Here is a 19,700-nt window from a genome sequence, read left to right as displayed (position 1 = left end):
ATTTTTGTGCCATGTTAACTGTGTTTTCATGTACAAGGAAATTTGTACTTCCTTTAATAGATCACTCCATCTACGGAACAGCTACAAAGTCAGCAAGTGGACTCCGTAAAGTGTGGCCAGTGAAATCTTTCTTCCAGCTATGCATTCTTTGAAACTACATTGCTCTTTCTCAAAAACCATGCCGTCCTAAACACAGCTATTGCTAAAGACAAAATAACACTTGAAATTTCAGAGCTGAAACACAGTACAAAAACATCAGAGAGCTTAGCTGGCTGCAGTCTTTCTTGTACCAAAAAAGGAAATTCATGTCTGAAACTTTTTAATTGATAAAAAAACGTTTGTAACACACGGGTAAACATGCATTCCGCTTCTTTTTACAAATCAAATTAGATCCTTCCATTTCAGTGCAACTTAAAAAAAAAAAAAAAAATCAGTCCTTGCTTTTCAAAAAGTGAAGACTGAGTGTCCTGGTTTCAGCTGGGATAGAGTTAACTGTCTTACTAGTAGCTGGTACAGTGCTAGGTACAGTGCAAGGCCTGAAAAGCAAGGCAGTAAAATCTGGAGAGTAAGTTTGTCAGGCTTGATTTTCTCTTCCTAAGCTTCTCTTCTAGTAATTTGAGGAAACTTGACAGAAGCCTTACCTTTCATCTTAGGAATAATGTCAACTTACCTGAAAGACCATTTACTCTCTCCCCTTTTCCAAATAAAAATAAAATGCAGTAATTTTACTTCTGTAAATAAATAAATATTCAGTCTTTTACTACTATGCAGTGGGTATGAATCATCACCTACGAATGATTAAGATTTTTTGGCAGAAGATCAGTCTTTGAGTTCTGTTAGATATGAATTTATTTTAGAAACTTAATGAAATCACTGACCTGTAGTTTAGTCTGTATTTGTTCTGATGTAAGACTTTTTACTAGTTCCCACTGCTTTATCTTATCCAGTCACAAAGAACTGGGTTAATCTGGGTTATACCTTCTCTACTTGTTTCACTGGACTAAAGCAATGGAAGATACCTGACCACAAAGCCACTTGTCACAGAAAACCTCCCATTTGAACCCAACATAGCAGCACACCTCATCAGAAACAAGTCAGAGAAGATACATAAAACCTCTACAGGTATCTGTACTGGCTTTGAGTAGAACCACAAGCAAGAGCTCCATCCTTGTTTTCAAAACTTCATGGCAAAGATCCAGTTTATGAGGAAGACCAAATCAAGCCTGTAGATGAAAATTATGGTGAGCGTTCCTGTTATTTAGGTATATTGGACTTTCTGCTGTAAGAATAAACCTTAGGTGACAAAAGTCAGAGCATTTCCAGGGTCTAGGCATAAAAGAACTTCAGCATGAACAAAAAGCCTTCACAAACTTCACCAATGTCCACTCAAAATGCAAGGAATGCTACCTTGAGCTTGTCCTCTGTAATAAAAATGTACACAGGTACTTTGCATGCCACTTCCATAGTTAATTGTTCTGAAACTCCACCCTTAAGATCTGTCTGTTAAGGACTTTAAACAACCTAAACCCTTTGACAGAGGCAGTCTAGTGTCACTTGGATTTTTGTTTGCAAACCAGATATATTTAGCCCAGTTTGTCTCAATGAGTTAGGAAGTCATGTCTCAGCAGAATCAGGTGCTTTGCATATTTACATTTTTCATTCATGTTTAAACAGTGCAAGGCAGTAAATACTGCTGCAAATGACCTTGCAAATAGATACAGGGAATCCCTGGGTGGGATTTAAACCAGCCAAAGACAACATGCCTGATTATTTTCTCATTTATGGTGGTGTAAACCTGGGACAATTTCACTCAGAAGTGATGCTTAGCAGTGGCCTAGGAAAGTCAACATCTACAATGCAAATCAAACAGCATCAACAACTGCAACTTACAAAAATACAAACCCCACTTTTTTAGTGCTGTACTGGAGCTTCTCTCTTGATTGTGAATTACGGAACTTTTGGCTACCTTAGATTTGGTAAGAGTAATTGATTCAATTCCTAAATATCTGGGGAATAGTAGGGCAGGTACTTTGTTTATATTTGTTAATGGACTTGACTATACCTAGATTTTCTCATTTAATGCCTATGGCTTGAACGTGATAAAAACACAACATTAGTGTAACAGAAAACTGACATGACAGCCTGATTAACTGATTCTACATTTATATAATTCACAGACCAGGGCTGTGAATTAAACTGGCAAGTCTGAGTAAAGCAGCTAGAAAACTTAAGTCCTTGCAATCTCAAGCCAGGCACCTGAAAATTGTGGGAACACATGGCCTTGAGGCTTCCGTTCCTCATCTGAGGAACTGAATGACACAACCTTAGGTCTGAAGTACTGTGAAAATGAAGTCATTTATGTTTCTGAAATGCTCATACACTGAAAAATGTTGATCAACAACATAGAAAATTCACAGAAAAACTAGCACTCTGTTTTTAGAGCAGAATAAAATGGCACAAGCCACACGTGAATCAATGAAGGGAAAACAAACTGTTTAGTAGCAGATCACTGAAGAAATACAGTCCATTCTCTCTGCAATGAATGAAGCTGGGGAGGGGTTGAAAAACAGCAGCATTAAATTTGTATGCACAAGGCAACTCAAGAGTCTCTCAGACAACTTCAGTTCTGGCATTTCCTAATGTTCATATGCTGTGCTTGACTGTTCAAAATTAGGATCCTTTTCATCTGTTTGTGTTCTGTGTGTGCAACAAAAAAGAGAAGGAGTGTGTGCAAAGTAATTGTGGTATACTCAAATTAAATATATACAAAGGATTTATAAGATGTTAGTTTTAGGGATTGAAGTTTATTTTTACAAGCCCAATTCAGATGCTATTTAGTCCATTCTAATGTTTATATCACTTTCTTTATAATCCTCCCGCAATAGCTCATAAATGGAAAAAAATGCCCCACCACACTTTTTAGTTTTACATTTTCTTTACAAACTTCCTGTATATCTATTGTAAAACAAATCAGAAAAAAGTGACAGTAATTTCCCATGCAGTGACATTTTCACCAAAGAAACTATTGTATTTGCTAGGGTACAGTGAACTCTCACAAGAAAATGAACTGTAATTCCCACTATGAAGTATTTCCAAAGGATATTTTTAGGAAACTCTTCCAAAAACATTAATATATTGAAATTGATAAAAAATGAGTCGTTTTGGAAACGTTTATCCAATGGAATCTAATTTACTTGGATCAAAAGTGTGTCTCATCACACAGCTTTTCCGTCCAGGAAGATCAGTGCAAGTAGGAAACTGTCTGTGTACAGTTATTTCTGCACACACCTCTCGCTTTAGCACCGAGTAACTTACGATGACCTATGCACACCAGAAATGAAACCTCTCCCTGACTGCCCCCAAAGATCAGAGTTTTCAGAATCCAAGTGAAGTTTTGCCCAATATTGATTTTTTTCCACTAATGAACGCTTAGTGTGGATTAGCAGACTCCCACTTACTCTGAAATCAGGCACAAATTCCACACTATCTTACCTCTAGTGAGAATAAACATCAGTATGGTTCCTAGTTCCTTTAGAAGAAGCTCAAAGCTGTAATAAATTACTTCTAATTTCAGTATTACAGAGGATACTTGTATTTTGTTTGCCCTAAACACATGAGTTTATCACTTATTTAAGGGATACTTAAAATACCCAATACAAGATACAAATGCAAAAATTAATCTCTTTGTCACTTTTATTTCACAGTAAAGCAATACACAGCTGTCACAGTTTGTTAATCTCAGGCATAAAGGGAAATGTGGTTTCCTAGGAAGAGGCATCAGTGGTGTTAATTCTTTTTTCTTGTCTTTCTCTGCCACCTTGTGGTTGCACAGAATGGGGCTCTCCCTCTTAATACTACCCTTGACAAGCTATGAATTCACATGCTATTAAACATGTCCCTCTGACACTCCCTAAAACACCTTTGCCTCTTTCATGTACTCTAACTCTGTGTATGGCACACTGGGATCCCTGATCTACTAGTCTGTGGGCGATTTCAAAATAAACATATTAAATGATACTTACCTGCAATTAACATTTTTTTCTTCTCACAAAACTGTAGCTCAAAATATTTTATAAAACAGCTGGAAAAATCATTCAAGGGTGTCTTAGCATGTCCAAAAGCCTCCAAGATACAGTTTACCTGCAAGACAATGATAAAGAAGTAGTAAGAGAGGAAATAAACAGGAAGATATTTCAATAAACATCAGTGAGGTTGGTTTGTGATCAGTGACTGCAGGGGCAAGACCATTTTTCAGCTTGGAATTTAACAAATTCCTTGAAAGTTTTTTTCTAAATAGAAATTAAAGTAAGATAGCTCAAAAGAAAAAAAAAAAAAAAAGTGCTGCCAGAATAGTGGAAGTTGTAAATGGAAGGGGAAAGACAATGGCTCACATGCAAGCTGTGTCCTTACCAGTAGTCTGGATACAAGTGACTGCAGCCATATGCCCAGAGCTGGCATGCTTAGCAAAAACATTAGGATCTTTGAAGGCAGCCTTGCTTGTAAAGTTACAGTCAGTCGGTACTAATAACCAACCAAAGGAATTTCCGAGCTTTACATGATGCCAGAAATGGCATAAATTATGGATTTCAAATAGAATTACTTCAGCATTATACTAGTGGAAAAACTGAGGAAAAAACCAGATTCAGACTTTTTTATGACATCTCTCACTAATGCATTTCCATGTTACATCTTCATGGTCACAGCAGGTTTTTTTAAAACAGCATTTAAAAAGAAAGCATTAGATATGCCATCTTTATTCCATGTTTTCTCTGTATTTAGCTTTTTTATGTCTAATTAGTTTCTTATACCCCTTACACCCTGAAGTATTCACTTTAGCACTTCCTCTTTTGCATCCTAAGAAATTCATTGCAATGTGGCCCAAATACAGTGTTGTTCTGATGTAACAGTGTTTTGCTGAAGCTGGATGACATAGCTGGGGAGAGAAGAGGGCTGTGGAGTGGCACAGATAACATGTGGTTCCAATCATAAAGACAGAACCTCTGAAAATCAGACTTTTCAGAATTGTTAATTAAATCATCCATTTGTGCAGTAGGTGGCAGCAGAAAACTAGTCAGCCTAGTTTTGGTTCCACTCCAGTAGTGTTTAGCATTTATTTGCTCATTAGGCTAATTCAGCACTTGGTTTAACCCATGCTGCTTTATTAACTTTAATGGTGCTATGCATCACTGCAGCAGGAACAAATCCAGGCTATCATGTTCATTAAAGCACTTCATAAAGCAACTAAACCAGAACCTCTACTTGATTCCCCATGGGTGGCATTTACTACCTCTACCTTTGCTGTCTGAAGTCAGGTGTCCCAGCTAAGCTAGTTACAAGGGATCTTTCTATAACCAAAAGGCAACCCATTTTTCTTAATATGTGATGATTCTCTTCCGCCTGCATTGACTAAGATGCATTGACACATATTGCTACATCTATGCTATTAAACTAAAAAAGACCAGGAGCAGGACTCTCTACCCTCAACGGCAAGTGGCACAATAAGGTTCACATTCAGACATCTAACACCTCTTCTTTTGCACAACAGGGTGGACATGCTGTTGTGAATGGTCCCTGGCACATGCTGTCCTCTGAACAGGCCACAGGACCTGTTGGGGATTTAAACTGTGTCAGGGAGCAGTGTAACAACTGCATGTTAGGGATTGTTGTTCAGTTTACTACACAGATGTAGAGTAGGTTAAACTAGTCTACAGAGTCAACTAATTTTTAGATGGAGAAAATTAGGCCTGGTCAACCGCCTCCCACACTGATTCCTCTTCTTAACTGAGGACAACACCTTACTCCATTTGCATGAGGGTTGTCCCTATGAATTTTCCTGTGGTCAGGAGATAAATTGCAGCAGAGACAATACTACTTCCCACACCTCCCGATTCCCACTGCTGCCATATTTATATCCAAAGCACAGAGTTTTCAGTTGCTTATTCACAAAGTTACTTATTTACTTAATTCTTCTACTCACTAGTTAATCTGAACTTCAGGAAAGAAAAGGACTTGGAGGATCTGAACTGAAATTTGCAGTTCTACTTGAATAACATCTATGGCCTCATCAGTTCAAAACTGTAAGTAAACCTGTGTAGGTAGTAAATAAAAAAAATACACAGTAGAAATAGACACCAGTTGTAGATCTGGCTCCTGGGTTTAAAAATAAAGTAAAAGTGTACTGTTCCTACATAATGATATTATTGCAACACTAGACTTTAAAATTTAAATCAAAAAAGTGAAAAAATAACAAGGATATTCTTAACATTGTCACGTGAAACCAAGATTAAATGTGTCAGTTTAGAAACATCAACAATGAATCAGACAACACTGTGAAAAACACTTTAACATGGCAATTGTATGACTACACGAAGTAAAGCAAAGCTACAGCTTATTTGGTTGTAGTGTTTTCAGTGTTATCATGCTTTTTTAATGTCTTCAAAAAACACAAATACAACACTGTTCTCTAAAATCCACAAGACTTCTATTACCTTATCAGCTAGAATGTGCAAAAAATGAACCAGTCTACCTGTAGGCTTTCCCACATCCCAATAATCCTGATTTGTAGGTTGCCTGTTAGTGTCAGCTGTACTTCTGACACTATTTTATCATCTTTCTGGACTGAATCATGCATAATTCAGGAAGCAAGCAATGTGTTTTCAATGATGCATGTGATGCTATTAAAAAACCCCACAACGAATGATTCTAGAGTTCTGCTGAATATCATGCACATGGCAGGTGAAAGCTAAAAAAAAAAGTATCTCAGGTTGACTGTAAGTGCTGTAGAGGAAGGTCACCAGAGGGGGTTGAAGAGTCTAAATGTTTTTGGTTTGGTTTTTTTTTTTTTTAAGTATGAAACTCAGAACTGAGCTATGATAATGCAGACTGTGCTAAAACATTCTGTGTAAATCTATCTCTGAGCTGGATCTCAGACGAGAAGTTTTATCAGGAAAGGCAGTTTTTTAAAAGAATGTGAATTGGCAATCTAGGGTTCAGCATAATTTAAAAGGTCAGTATGAACCTTTCTAGTAGTGTACAGCTGTAACAGTGAAATTTGCAATGCTCAGTCAAACAAAAACTTATATTTACAATGTACTAGCAAGGAGAGAAATTCATCTGATATGTGAAGCAGGTTCTCATGATTTCATGATATGCACTAAGCACAATTTGGTTCTGCTGTGGGAATTAAATGACTGAGCAAATATTCAGAACTCTTGCCTATTTCATAAACGTATTTAGTATACAAACACTGGGCCATATAAATTTGTTCAGTCCTTGCAGTTTTCCTGCAACTTTCCAGTATCTGTCTTACATACTACTACTTCAGTTGCCTCAGCACTTCCTATACTGTCCAGAGAAGCATCACCACAACCATACAGAGAAATTTATTTACTTACTGAAGACAGTTAGAACACATTTAGGAGACAGTACCTTATCACACAAACGTTCCTATTCACTGAAACACTGCTTTCCAAAGTCACCAAAACATATAGACACAAAACTGGCCTCCACTTTTCAGATTCCTCTCATCACATCAATGTGAGCTTAATCCTGTTCCCAGTCAGGTCAATTCAGGGAAAGAAACCTCCTTTGACTTCCAACGGTGAAAACAGACCCTTTACGAACTTCTGCATAGCAGATGCCATTTTCCTTACAGTTCAAATGTCTTTGCCTGTCCAAGAGGACAGATTTTTGCTTTGTTCTACTCAATGATCAGAACACTACTTACATGTTGTATCTTTGTATCAAAGGCATTTCTGCTGGAGCTGGCTCTGCAAGTGAGGTGCTTCACTATCTGTTTGCAGGCTTCAGTCTTCCCAGAACCACTTTCTCCACTGCAAGATGACAGGCAAGAGAGAGGGGGAAATCATTGTTATTTTCACATTTGGTATGTTATTTATGTTCTCTACGAGCTCTGTTTGAATGGATTTAAGATATCTCAGTCAAACTTCCATTTCAAATAACAGAAGGTTTATGATGGCATAGAGCAGAACGTAGGAGATAGTCTGGCTGCCTAAGTTCAGGAGGGCTGTCAGAGCTGTCAAGCTATATTGTCTTGCACCACAAGCCAAGCCAATCAAATCTAAAGCTTTCAAGCCATTTTGAAGCTATTTATAGCACAGATTTTATCCCCTCCTTTATCTTCGGTCCAGCAAAGGAGCCCACTTAACGCTGCCTGGTTCTCTTTGCAGATGGGGAAATACTACTGTGGTAACAATGGGAGTCAGAAGTAAAGGGTAGAATACAATAGGAAGAAGGGAAAGGAAATAGGAAAGGAACAGGAAGGAAAAGAAAAAGATGACTGATTTTACAACCTGCCCAGTTTCTGCAGTGCACTCTGACTTCAGTGATCCTGTTTCACTTAATTTCTTATTCATGATGCGGAATAAATATTCCAAAGAATGAGAATCTCTGAGGGGGTAAATGAGCAAAGAAAACAAGGCAAAAGGCAATATGAACACTGAAGGAGGGAAGAAACAACAGAAAAGCGGAGGGATGGGGGAAGGAAGCAAACTCAATACTGCACTTTAAGCACAGAGAAGGAAGGAAAAGAAACAAAAGAGATGGAAAGGATAAAGTTAGTGAAGTCTGATTAAGAAAGTAATGTAAGAATTTCTTACTTCAATTATAAGAAGTTATTTTCTTTATAGACAACTGAACCGAACAAAATGTAATTTGATGCTCCTCCTTCATTTATCTGCTTGATCAGATTTAAAAGGCTGTTTCTACAAAAGCCAGTTACATTTTTCACAAGTACAATGGCCATGCTGGCTGGTCAGTCTGTTATCTCTATAGTTCAGTTTCTGAAAATGAGACGGCAGCAAAACATAGTATCTGTCTGGCCATTGCTTTATCTATTCAAATATCACTTCAAAGGAGAAATCAATTAAATAAAGGAAGAAACAAAAGAGGGAAGGACAAAAAGGTCTTCATAATTAGACAGGGATGGGATCTCTGCACCATTTAATCTCATTCAACTCTTATGGACAGCTCTGGTGAGTATCTTATCAGTTTTTCTGGTAAACTTCATCTCAGGTGACAAGACAGATGTCTCATTACTATACGTGATGTGTCAAACTGCTTTTATCTATGTCATCCATGTTTCTGTAACAAGCTGGAGTCCGACCCTGGACTTCAAACTTGTACTGGCCTTCAGTAGGAGGTTTGTGGTCCAAGACTGCAAAGGTTTGTAACCTGGATATATGTTATGCAAAAACCTCAAATAATAGGTCACAAAGCCATATTTAAACCAGGTCTTAGAACAAAAGAAATCATGTGAAGTCAAGAAGGTCACTGTCACAGCTATTATCAAACTATTATCTCCACAGAACTGACAAGGTGCTCCATAAGTGCACTATCCCTCACTCAGATCTTCAGCTTCTAACTTTCTGGAAGAGTTTCAGAAGCCAGATGATACTCAATGTCACCCTCTAAAATCCACATGTTTCTCTGCCCTCTTAACGATGACTTTACTCTCCAAATGCTAATTGTACCATGCTGCCTCTGTTCTTAAGAGCTAGCATTAGCTTTCTGCCTTTATAATGGTAGTGTCCAAATTACATTTTTCCCTTGCCTGTTATCACTAACAGGAGCAGAATAAAGAGAAACAGGGCATTAGTCCTGTGATACTCCTCCCCTAGAGACATTTCATACTCTTGCAAATTACAGATCTTATGCCTGTATTATCCAGAAAGTCAGTGAGCTTACAGACAGATATAAATCTATCCGGCACCACCCCTCCTACTGCCCACTCACATTGGCCAGTCCACTGGCACGTGTGTCATGATGATGGAATAATTTTGTCCCTGCACAACATACTTAATCCAAAATCACAGCTGCAACCTGCTATCACTATACCGCAGGTTACCAACAAGATCAGCAACAGTGGCTCTTCTGTTATTTCAGCTGTTAAGGAACTTCTCTGAAGTTAAAACATCTCTTAAGTTTAGTACAGTCACAGCTACAGATGATGCCACTGAGCAGAAGTGTTCATATATGTTTGAAAATCAGATCTGAAATAATTCATAGTTTGTAACAACTCACAGCTTGTCCAACATGTACTGCCCTTTATATCCAACAGACAAGTATTTGTACCATTCTGAGGGCTGAATAAGATGTGGTATTCAACAAATTGTTGAAGTATTTTATTATTTTGTTTGCTTAGGCCTAACCTCATCTGCCAAAACCAGCTCCTTTAACAGAAGGCTTTTCCAAGATTAGCAGGGTGGGGTTATTTTTCAAAAAATCTTTCTCACAACTGAAGAAATTGTGGGATGGGGAGGGAAGAAGGGATGCCAAAATAATATTTGATGCACCTTTGATTGTTTTCAAGTATTACAAAAGCAGGCATGCAAATTATAATTAAAAACAGAAAAATGCCTTCTCAAAGGAACTGGAATGTTCACCATCAGTTTCCCCACTTCACAATTGATTTGTTTCACTTTTTAAATAAAGCTGTGTTTTATTTTTCACTGCAAGCTGTGGCCCAAGATAACACAGGACCATGCAAGGATGCACAAAGTGGACAGTTTCTGTGCCTTCTTGAATACGTCTCAAGGTTGCTGTTTCCTAAACATTACAGTGACACAGCCACAAAGATTCAACACTCTCAGCTCAACTGTTAATTTTACAGGGATTGACGTTTTTTCCAGCAGTGTCACAGCAGTTTGCTGGCTAAAGTGGTTGCTAGAGTACAGTTCAAGGGTCAGAATTCACTAGAACTTGGTTGCTGAAAGAGAGGCACAATGTTGCTTAGTTGTTCTGTGCATTTCAAAGGGTTATGTTCACTCCTAGTGAAATATAGATTGAACCATTGAGAAAGAAATGCTATGTTAGATAAAGTTTTTATTGTTGATATCACTGTTTGGAATATTTGGGACAATAAATAATTTAATAATGAAAAAGTAACTTGGCACCTTGAACCAGATCTTGTTTATTATTCCATCTCCTTTGAGGTTTGAGTAAAATGCTTTGTCATGTCCCCATTGTCCACAATATCTTTGCTTTAACAATTTAATTCTGCTTAGAGAACAATTCCTGTGCTCCCTTTCAGAATAGCTGTGGCAGGCATTACAACCACCTTTGTGACAGCTCCCAAAAACCACAAAGCCTGTGTGAACACCCCGGCTCTAATACCACCATGGCTGTTAGAGGCCAGTGGGTCCCAAAGTTATTGGGTGGAGGGGGACTCAGAGGTGGACAGACAGAACCATCATGTAGAAGTAGTTAACCAAGAAAGCCCAGCTACAATAGTCAGAAAACAGCAAACCCCAGGCAAAATTTTAAGAATTATTTCCTGCAAGTACTGAGAAGTACATCTTGCTTACCCTCAATTTCTGCATATCAGCTAGGTTAGTCTGTATCTTTTTGAATTCAGGTAACTGAATCATTATTGTTTAGCAAGTGTTAATTCCAGTATAAATAAATCCTATAAAACATCTGTTTAGGGAAAAATATGACAAAATATAAAACATGTAAGGAGGAATGTACCTGCCACTTCAGATCATATAAGTGACAGGGTTTTATTGTCTGCATTTCATTTCTAATTCTCACAAAGGTGTGTGAACAACAACTTACAACAGAATCTCACTTCTAGGGAAGAACATTTCACATTTAATAGATCATTTTGTTCATTTCCACTTTGATTTTTTTCTTATATTTTAACCACTGGTTGGAAATTTTTCTTTTGAGTTGCTCTTGGTCTTAAAGCTTGCCTTCCACTAAGCAGTTCTAAGGTGATCTGATACACCCCAACTTCTGTATGCTACGGATAGGTGGGAACACTTCCATTCCTATAGTGTCTTCAGGCACAGAAAACAGAAAAGTAAGTATTAGGTGCTGACCCTACAGAAGGGATAATTTTCCTTCATCTGGCACAAGCCAGATGTTGTTTCTGCAAATACGAGGTAGTGTGGCACTCATGACAGAAGTGCTGACTTTCTATTAGCTTGATTTTTGTGCTCAGGGGGAAGCCACAATAGATCTGCAGCTACAAACACTTTCCCTGTAATCACAGGAGTGCTCACTGCCAAATCTCTCTTATTGTTCCCAAAGAAAAGGGTGGAGTCTCTGCTTCCATATATTTAATTGCTATCATTATCACAATTATTTGTGTGGAGTCAGGAGACTCCAACTATATCTGTCTAAGGATACAATATAGGAATGGTCTGACCCTGAAGAGCTGCTACACTAAACATATCACTAGAGACAAGCAGCTAAAGAAAACCAGGAAAAACAAACAAATAAAATCAGATGGAAGTTGCACAATTATAAATAAATATAGATTTGAGGGTTTTATTCTATAACTGCATCATGTTTCACTTGCTAATGACGACAACAGAAGGCAGAGTGTACTCTCGGTGTGCAATCCCAAGAGTGCTCATATGCCAAAATAGTGTATCTTAGATATCAAGGGAATTTAATCTTGAGATTAGTGCATACCCACAGGGATAATCTCCTTTCACTGGATTTACTACTAATAAAAACAAACAAAACTAACAACCTTCTAATTTGGTGTGGCTGTTTTCCTACGTGGCATACCGATATTCATCACTGTAAGAGCTCCGACTTGGACAGTGTCTCAGGCCAACAATTCCAACATTACAGCAGCCACAAACATGGTACTGGGATTCTAGGAAGTATTTAGTCTAAGCCAAAACCACTACCAAAACCAGTGGGCCCGGCCAGTCCTGCTCTGGCAACTCACTTCACTTCTAGGGGAATATGGCTTTGGAACAGATTCAGGTTACAATAGCTTGTCAACATCACCACCACCCTCCCAGGTACAGTTTTGACCTGAGAGTATTTCTCCAGCCCAGTTCACCATGCCACCATCTGAACGTTTGTGTTGACACAAAGGATGGTGTGGACATGAGGAAACGAGCAGCCAAAGGTAGAAGGGCAGAAGCACTCCTAGCCAGCTTATTCCAGTGTAGCATTCTCAGGGATCTATGAGTCCTTTTCACTTGTTCATCCACTGTCTTCTTTCTTCTGAGCACTTATACGAAATGGCCCTTCTATCTACAGAGAGCTTCTCCGAGCTTCCCCATTTTCATTCAGCCTGTGATTCCACATTAGAGGGAAGTGTATTTTTTTGCTTTCAAAATTTGTTATTAGGCACACTCATTGCACTATACATGCATGCATAGAAATGTATCCACAACTCAGCTTTGTAACTGGAGGTATTTTAAAATTACAGACCGTAGGCCAAACACGTACAGAATTTCTTACTCAGGAAAGAGAGTATGCTTGATAAGAGAGGTTGGAGAAAACAAGTAAAACACGAAAGCTTGGAGTATTTCAGAACTATAGAATTGCAGTTATTTGGTTCTGATAGGAAATGAAACAGAGATCTTGAAAACTTCTCCACAAACCCCTCTTCAAGTGAAAAATCAAAGAAAAACTGACTGGATGCTATACCACAGGCCCTCAGGGCCAGAAAGTAAGCCCTGCTCCGTGCTGTTTATTACCATAGATGTGACCAATGAAACATCCCTCACAGCGGTGGAAGAGCCTTCTCTTGCTGATAGCTAATGTTGTTTTACAGTTGAAATAGCAAGAAAGCAGAAATCCATTTTGACCACACACACAAGTTCATGCACACACAGATGATCAGGTGACAGCAAGGGGGTAGATGAATCACTTGAGTTACATCATAGATATTTTTCAGACTATCATTATTATTATTGTTGTTGTTGTTGTCAGAAAACCAATGGAAATTTCCTGTATCACCTTTACTTTCCAGACATTAATTATTTAGATTCTAACAATGGACTAATATAATGAGAATATCCCATTTTTAATATCTCTTTATGAACTTCTAAAAAATCTCAATTCCCTTCTGTTTTCTCATTTAGTGCTAGCAGAAGAAAGGTATTTACATATTTACAAAGAACTGTTTCTAGCTGTTTCTGTTAAATTGCAGCTATACGTACCTCCTATTCCAAATTACCAGATGCTTTCCTTGCAGCTTCCATTTTCACAAGTGACCTTTAGATCTAATTAATTATCCACATAAAGGATATGCCTTGATGTGATAGGCAAATGTCTTGCCAAGTGCTGATGCTATCAACAGAGCACTCTCTTGTCACATTCTCCATCAGGTCACTGATTTATGATAAGCTATGGTGGGCTGGGCAGGGATCAAGACAGTGGGACTTAACACATGCCCTGACATCCTGACATGAAATCATCAGTAGCAACTATTCCCTGATATCAAAGCCATTTATTATTAAGTAGAATATTCTTTGTGTACTACTGCTACACAATACTTGGCAGTTAGCCTTTTCCTTGAAGTGTTAGTAAATATTATTTTCTGCTTCTTCTCTGGCTACACTTACAGGTAACTCCATGAAGATATTAATCAATTAGCAGTGTCCCAAGTTCCTACTTTGAAGAAAATGCTGAAAACAGTGCTGTAGGCTATTTCTTATTTTTATCAAAATTACTATATCTAAACAAGAGTTAATATTTACAAGAAGGTAATATAAACATACAGTAATGATTTTTAACATTGTTTGTACCTCTGCTTAAATGTCACTGTTCACTGGATAAGTAACTATTCCATTCTGATTAGGTTATAAAAAGGTTACCATTTGTTTCAACCAATCAATAGTCAGTTCCACACAGAAATAATTTATACGTTTATATTTTAGAAACTTATAAACTATATTTTATATAAACTATGCTTTTAAAAGAAACATTTAATTACAATATTCAGATGTATTTGAAGACTTAATGTACAGAACTTCAGATACTCGAGTCTGTATCCACATAAACAGAATGCAATATAAATGGATACATATGGCTGCATTTATGTGTTCGTTTCAACTCTTATAACTCTAAAACAGCATTATTAGCTGATTTTGAGTATCATTTCCTCTCTATTTCATAGTATTGTCTTCTTATAATTAGAAGTAGTTCAAGAGCAATTACAAGATTAACAGATCTGGGGATCCAAAGTTCCAAATGAAGTCAAAGTTTCACCATTGTAAAACCAGCATATTTGGATGAAACTCTGTTTCACTGGAGATTTTGAATACATTTATTCACAATGTTGAAGTTATTTATCATTGAAACAACATTGTGAATAAGGAACTAGTCAAGTCCAATTTGAAGTTGGAGAGCTAAATAACAAAGTCATGGCCACACAAACATGTGAGGCAGAGTGGAAATGCCAATACAGGTGCCCCAACTCAGAGATTTATAATTTAGTCAAGGACTTCCCATTTTTATTGTCATTAGATTCTATTTCTAATCCTGATCCATGTAATATTAGCAAACACACACACAGCAGTTTTGAATTCTTTACCGTTAACTCTTTGTTCCTAAGTAGATGCAGCTAGATGGAATGGCAATTCCCCAAGATAATTCATGAACTTGAGATGTAATTAAACCTTTTTCAGTTCTCTTTTGCTCTAACTTATGATACAGAGATCAGTACACAGAAAGAAATCAGTTGGAGGAAAAAATAAAATGGAAATCTCAACTGCTGAGTCTTCAGGGAAACAGCTGAAAGGCAGGAGTTACAAATTAGTTAATAGAAAGATAAATTTTTACCTGAGGATAAAGCACTGGGGATGCTGCTCCTGGAATAGCATGTGGTAAGCTCTTTCAGCACAGGAAAATATATGTGGGGGAAGTGAGGAACACAGTTTTCCAGAGTTACTTAAATAAAGGTGGGTGACCTGAAAAATTGTAGAAAATTAACATGATCAATACATTTCAAATTATGTTTCATCCCCCTAATCCTGGGTCTTTTGTAAAGCTCTCTAAGCATTATGAACAGAATCTCTGCATGTATATAAGTAGTACCATTACAGTATCTATTAAGATTTAATTAAAACAGAGGTGTAAGCATAGAAAAACTACTTAAGATACAAAATTAAATGTAACTAGAGGACTAAACAATACTGGTTTGTGCGCTGAGTAGAACAAAACCTAGTAAGTTACTTCTTTATACCTCACATTTATAGTTCCTCAATGTCTTGACTTAAAATCTTACAAAATGAAATATGACCATCCCATGAAAAGTTAAAAATGGAATCAAAGCCTTAAGTTATAAGCTAATTCATTTATTACATGACAGAGCAGCCTCCCACAAATACTGTCTCTGCAACATAAAATACCTTCTGTGATACACGTAGCTGGCAACACGTACTATCCTTAAAGCTTAAGTATAAGTAGAACCAATTATCTGCTACTGAAACCTCATTTTTTTCTGAGGATATCCTGATGTTCTTTCAGCTAATATCAAGAAGATTTCAGAAAAATTAGATAGTCTGCGAATATCTGCAATTCTGTTCTTTCAGAATAAATAAATATAATAAAGAAAATACAGAATGTGATTTAGATAAGATTGTGAGCAGAAACACCATACCATTTTACAAATATCCTTAAATAAACAATTTTACCTACCTTATTATATAGCTTTTATCAGACATTTTCATGGGTTTAGAAAATTAACTCAGGCTTTACATAAACCCATGGCAGCTGGGGTACAACTGGAACACTATGAAGCATCCAGAATGATAGTGGATGCTATCACTTAAACAACCAAATCCCATCCTTTCCATCATGTCCTGTTTTATCCAACTATTATCTCTAACAGCCTTTCCACCACAGTGTCATTTTGTATTCGCTCCTTTTTCCAAATTAATCAGGTGCCTATCCCCCTGTCTTACTTATTTAGATAGTAAACTATTGAATCTTGAGGCATCTACAACGGTGTGGCTGAATGAATCCTCCACAATACAGCCCCATTCTCATTCAGGCCTTTCAAGCTACCAGACTAAACAAGATAAAATCCACACTGATTCTCAAGTAATCATTTCAGCATGTCACAAAGCAAAAAGAGAAACCTTCACACACATGCTCACTGCATGATGTTGCAAGTACTTTGCAAGTTTACAGATTTTTCTAACACACGAACTTCAAGAATATATTTGCCCTAATTGGACACAAATAAATTCTGCACAAATGTAACAAAGCAGGACAACCATAGCACAAGCACTTACATGAACTGTTACTATGATACGTTCCAAGCGGTCTCTGCATGTTCCTAGTAGTATAGTGCTACTATAACGTATAGTATGGTATTACAGTGTATTTCCATGTAAAAATGCATTATCATCTAGCAATTACATTGAATTGCATACAAAGAAATGTGTATCAGTGTCCATTAACGTATGATTCTTTATGTCATCTCAGAGTGAATAATTGCTTATAAAAAGATTTATTTTAGTAGTATTCTATTGGAACTAGGTGTGGGACGTCAGTGTGGGATAACAAAATAAAAGATTGCCAAGAAGTTATAAGAAGTGTTTTTAAAAAAAGAGAAGAAAACCTGAAGTGTTGCTATTATCGAAAAATGTACAGAATAATCTTTTCATTGCTTCATCCTGGTTTTAAAAATAGTATCATGCCCAACACATCTTTGCATTCTTTTTTTGACAGCTAATAAACCACATACCTGAAACAAAAATGCTAAAAAATGAGCCACATCATACAGCATGTTGCTGCCTAGTGAGGAACTGACATCACCAATTTTTATTGCTTTAATATACAGACCATCTAACACTTACAGACTTCCAACATAATACCAGCTAAGCTGCTGCAGTGTATTTGAGCATTTCAAAAACAGAGAAAACAAAGCTATTTTACAACCATGGGTTTTTGATCACCTAGGAAATACCTGCCTAATGCACAATACCATGCGGATAATGATGGAGTAAAAGCAATGATCAAAGCAAGGTGACCCAAACAATTACAGGACAAAAAGTGCCTCATGCTAAATTTGCTACAATAGGTCTATCACAGAGAGGTCAAGAGAAGATGCAGAAAATATTCAGGAAACATTTTAATACGTAAGACTATTGCCTGAATTCTTTTTCTTTACAGTTCTCAGTACACAAAGTCATGTATCTAATGTAAAATACACAGTGACAGGAAAAAATACCATCATCTAAAGCCTTGGGGATAATGGATGATTCCCATTTCTAGAAACTAAATTTAGGCTCCCAACTTGGAATCTGCGGCTCCTGCCATTGAATGTCACAGCATTTCTTTCTCTCAAATTTACTACTGATACACAGAAAGCCACATGACACAACACAAGCAGCCACAGGCTACAATTTGCTTACCAAATTTTGAACCCTTTATAATTCTTCTAAGCCAAGTAAATGTATTTGAACACTCCCTAACAAAACAGGGAGCCTGATCTCTGTGCAGTAATGTGATCTCAGTGCATCAATGAGAAAATAACAGGGAGAGGGGGAAATAAATTAACAGTTAAACTAACACTGTCTCTAAAATGGCTGAGTGAGGATGAAGGAGAGATCAGATAATTTGAATTTATGTTACTCCCACTGATCTACAAAGTCCGCTTAACTTGGTATCAGTGTCTAGTTACTGAAATGATAAGCCCCTTGTAAATAACCAGTCTGTCTCACAACGGAAAGACGAGAAGGGTAAGGGTACTACTACTGTTCAAGAGAGAAACATCTGGAGCACTGCTGAGGCGGCCTTGTGCATACAACAGGGCACACGCAGCCTCAAGTCCCCTCTGCCCAACGCAAGCCAGCCCTGAACGACCGCCCCAGTGCAGTGCACGCCTGTGCCGAGCACTTGGTACTCATTGCCCATATGGTGTCTGGACTGCGTGGCCTGGTGCGGGGCTCAGACAGCCATTTGGAGTCCTTCTGCACCAGTCGAGGTTTTTACCTCCGTAATCGTGTTTGGGCAAGGGAGGCGTGAACTCAAAGAACCGCTGCGTGGAGCGTGCGTCTATTTTTGCAAGTTTGGCTGTGGCAGAAAACACCGAGGTCATGTTATGCGTCAGGTACTATTTTTAAACAATCAGAGTGCTACTGCTCATACAAAACATTAGCAACATGGCTGTTTCACAAAAAAGACACAGCAAAAATAGTGGGATCTTGGAATAAATTTTTTAAAATTTTGCTAAAATATTAAAACTAAGATGCTCCCGACATAAAAAAGGGCATATATATGTTGATTAATTTTAGGGGTTTGGCCTGCCAAATGAACTGTATGAATCCACTGAAAAAGATCCACACTGTAACATTCTAAAAAGAGAATGCTTACCGTAGTAGAATAAATAGGAAGGTCTTTAAACGGGTTAACAAGCAACAGTATATCACCAACGTAGGTCTGAAAAAAGAAGGAATAATTGCTTTATTAAGTAATAAATTAAATCTTTAAGGAGGCCAATGTTTTTTTCCAGAAAGGACTTTTGGCAAAGCCACTTAAATCTAGCTATCAACATATTAAACATAATTTTCGAGTTCAGAGCTTTTGACTTCATAACTTTAAATTGAGATCTAAATTTACAATTTGGACAGCATTAATTACTCTTTTTATAATAAAACTGAGTTCTTCATAATGGAAAATTATGCATAGAAGAATTGCACTGCATGTATTATTGGTAGATTATCTGAAAGTTAATTTGTAATTTACCATTTGTGAAACTACAAAAATGTGACATGCCTACCACATAAACAAGTTCCTCAAGCAATTTTTTATGGGATAGATTACATGATTTAGAAATGCCGTGTTGATTACCTAGAATTGATACATTGAAATAAGTTGCTTGTGGGATAAGACAGAGCAATTGATACATATGTAAGTATTTATGCATGTGTAAGTGTATATAAACATATGTACATGCATATAGAAAAAAAACCCTG

At 37.3% G+C, this 19,700-nt stretch overlaps 1 protein-coding gene across 1 annotated transcript in view; it reads right to left on the bottom strand.

The window, feature by feature from the left end:
* The window catches only part of MYO16 (myosin XVI), a 305,367-nt gene that overhangs the window by 157,665 nt on the left and 128,002 nt on the right, over positions 1-19,700 (bottom strand). The window contains exons 12-15 of the mRNA XM_010575622.1: positions 19,099-19,164; positions 15,556-15,683; positions 7,727-7,832; positions 4,023-4,140 (exon numbers count right to left, since the gene is read on the bottom strand). Of these exons, the coding sequence (XP_010573924.1) occupies positions 4,023-4,140; positions 7,727-7,832; positions 15,556-15,683; positions 19,099-19,164 (418 nt within the window). The remainder of the gene's footprint in view (positions 1-4,022; positions 4,141-7,726; positions 7,833-15,555; positions 15,684-19,098; positions 19,165-19,700) is intronic.

This window comes from Haliaeetus leucocephalus, unplaced genomic scaffold, assembly GCF_000737465.1.
Source record: "Haliaeetus leucocephalus isolate CR32 unplaced genomic scaffold, Haliaeetus_leucocephalus-4.0 Scaffold495, whole genome shotgun sequence".
In the NCBI taxonomy this organism is placed as follows: domain Eukaryota; kingdom Metazoa; phylum Chordata; class Aves; order Accipitriformes; family Accipitridae; genus Haliaeetus; species Haliaeetus leucocephalus.
The sequence above is the reverse complement of the archived record's forward strand: the minus strand, read 5'-3'. Positions and strand labels throughout refer to the sequence as shown.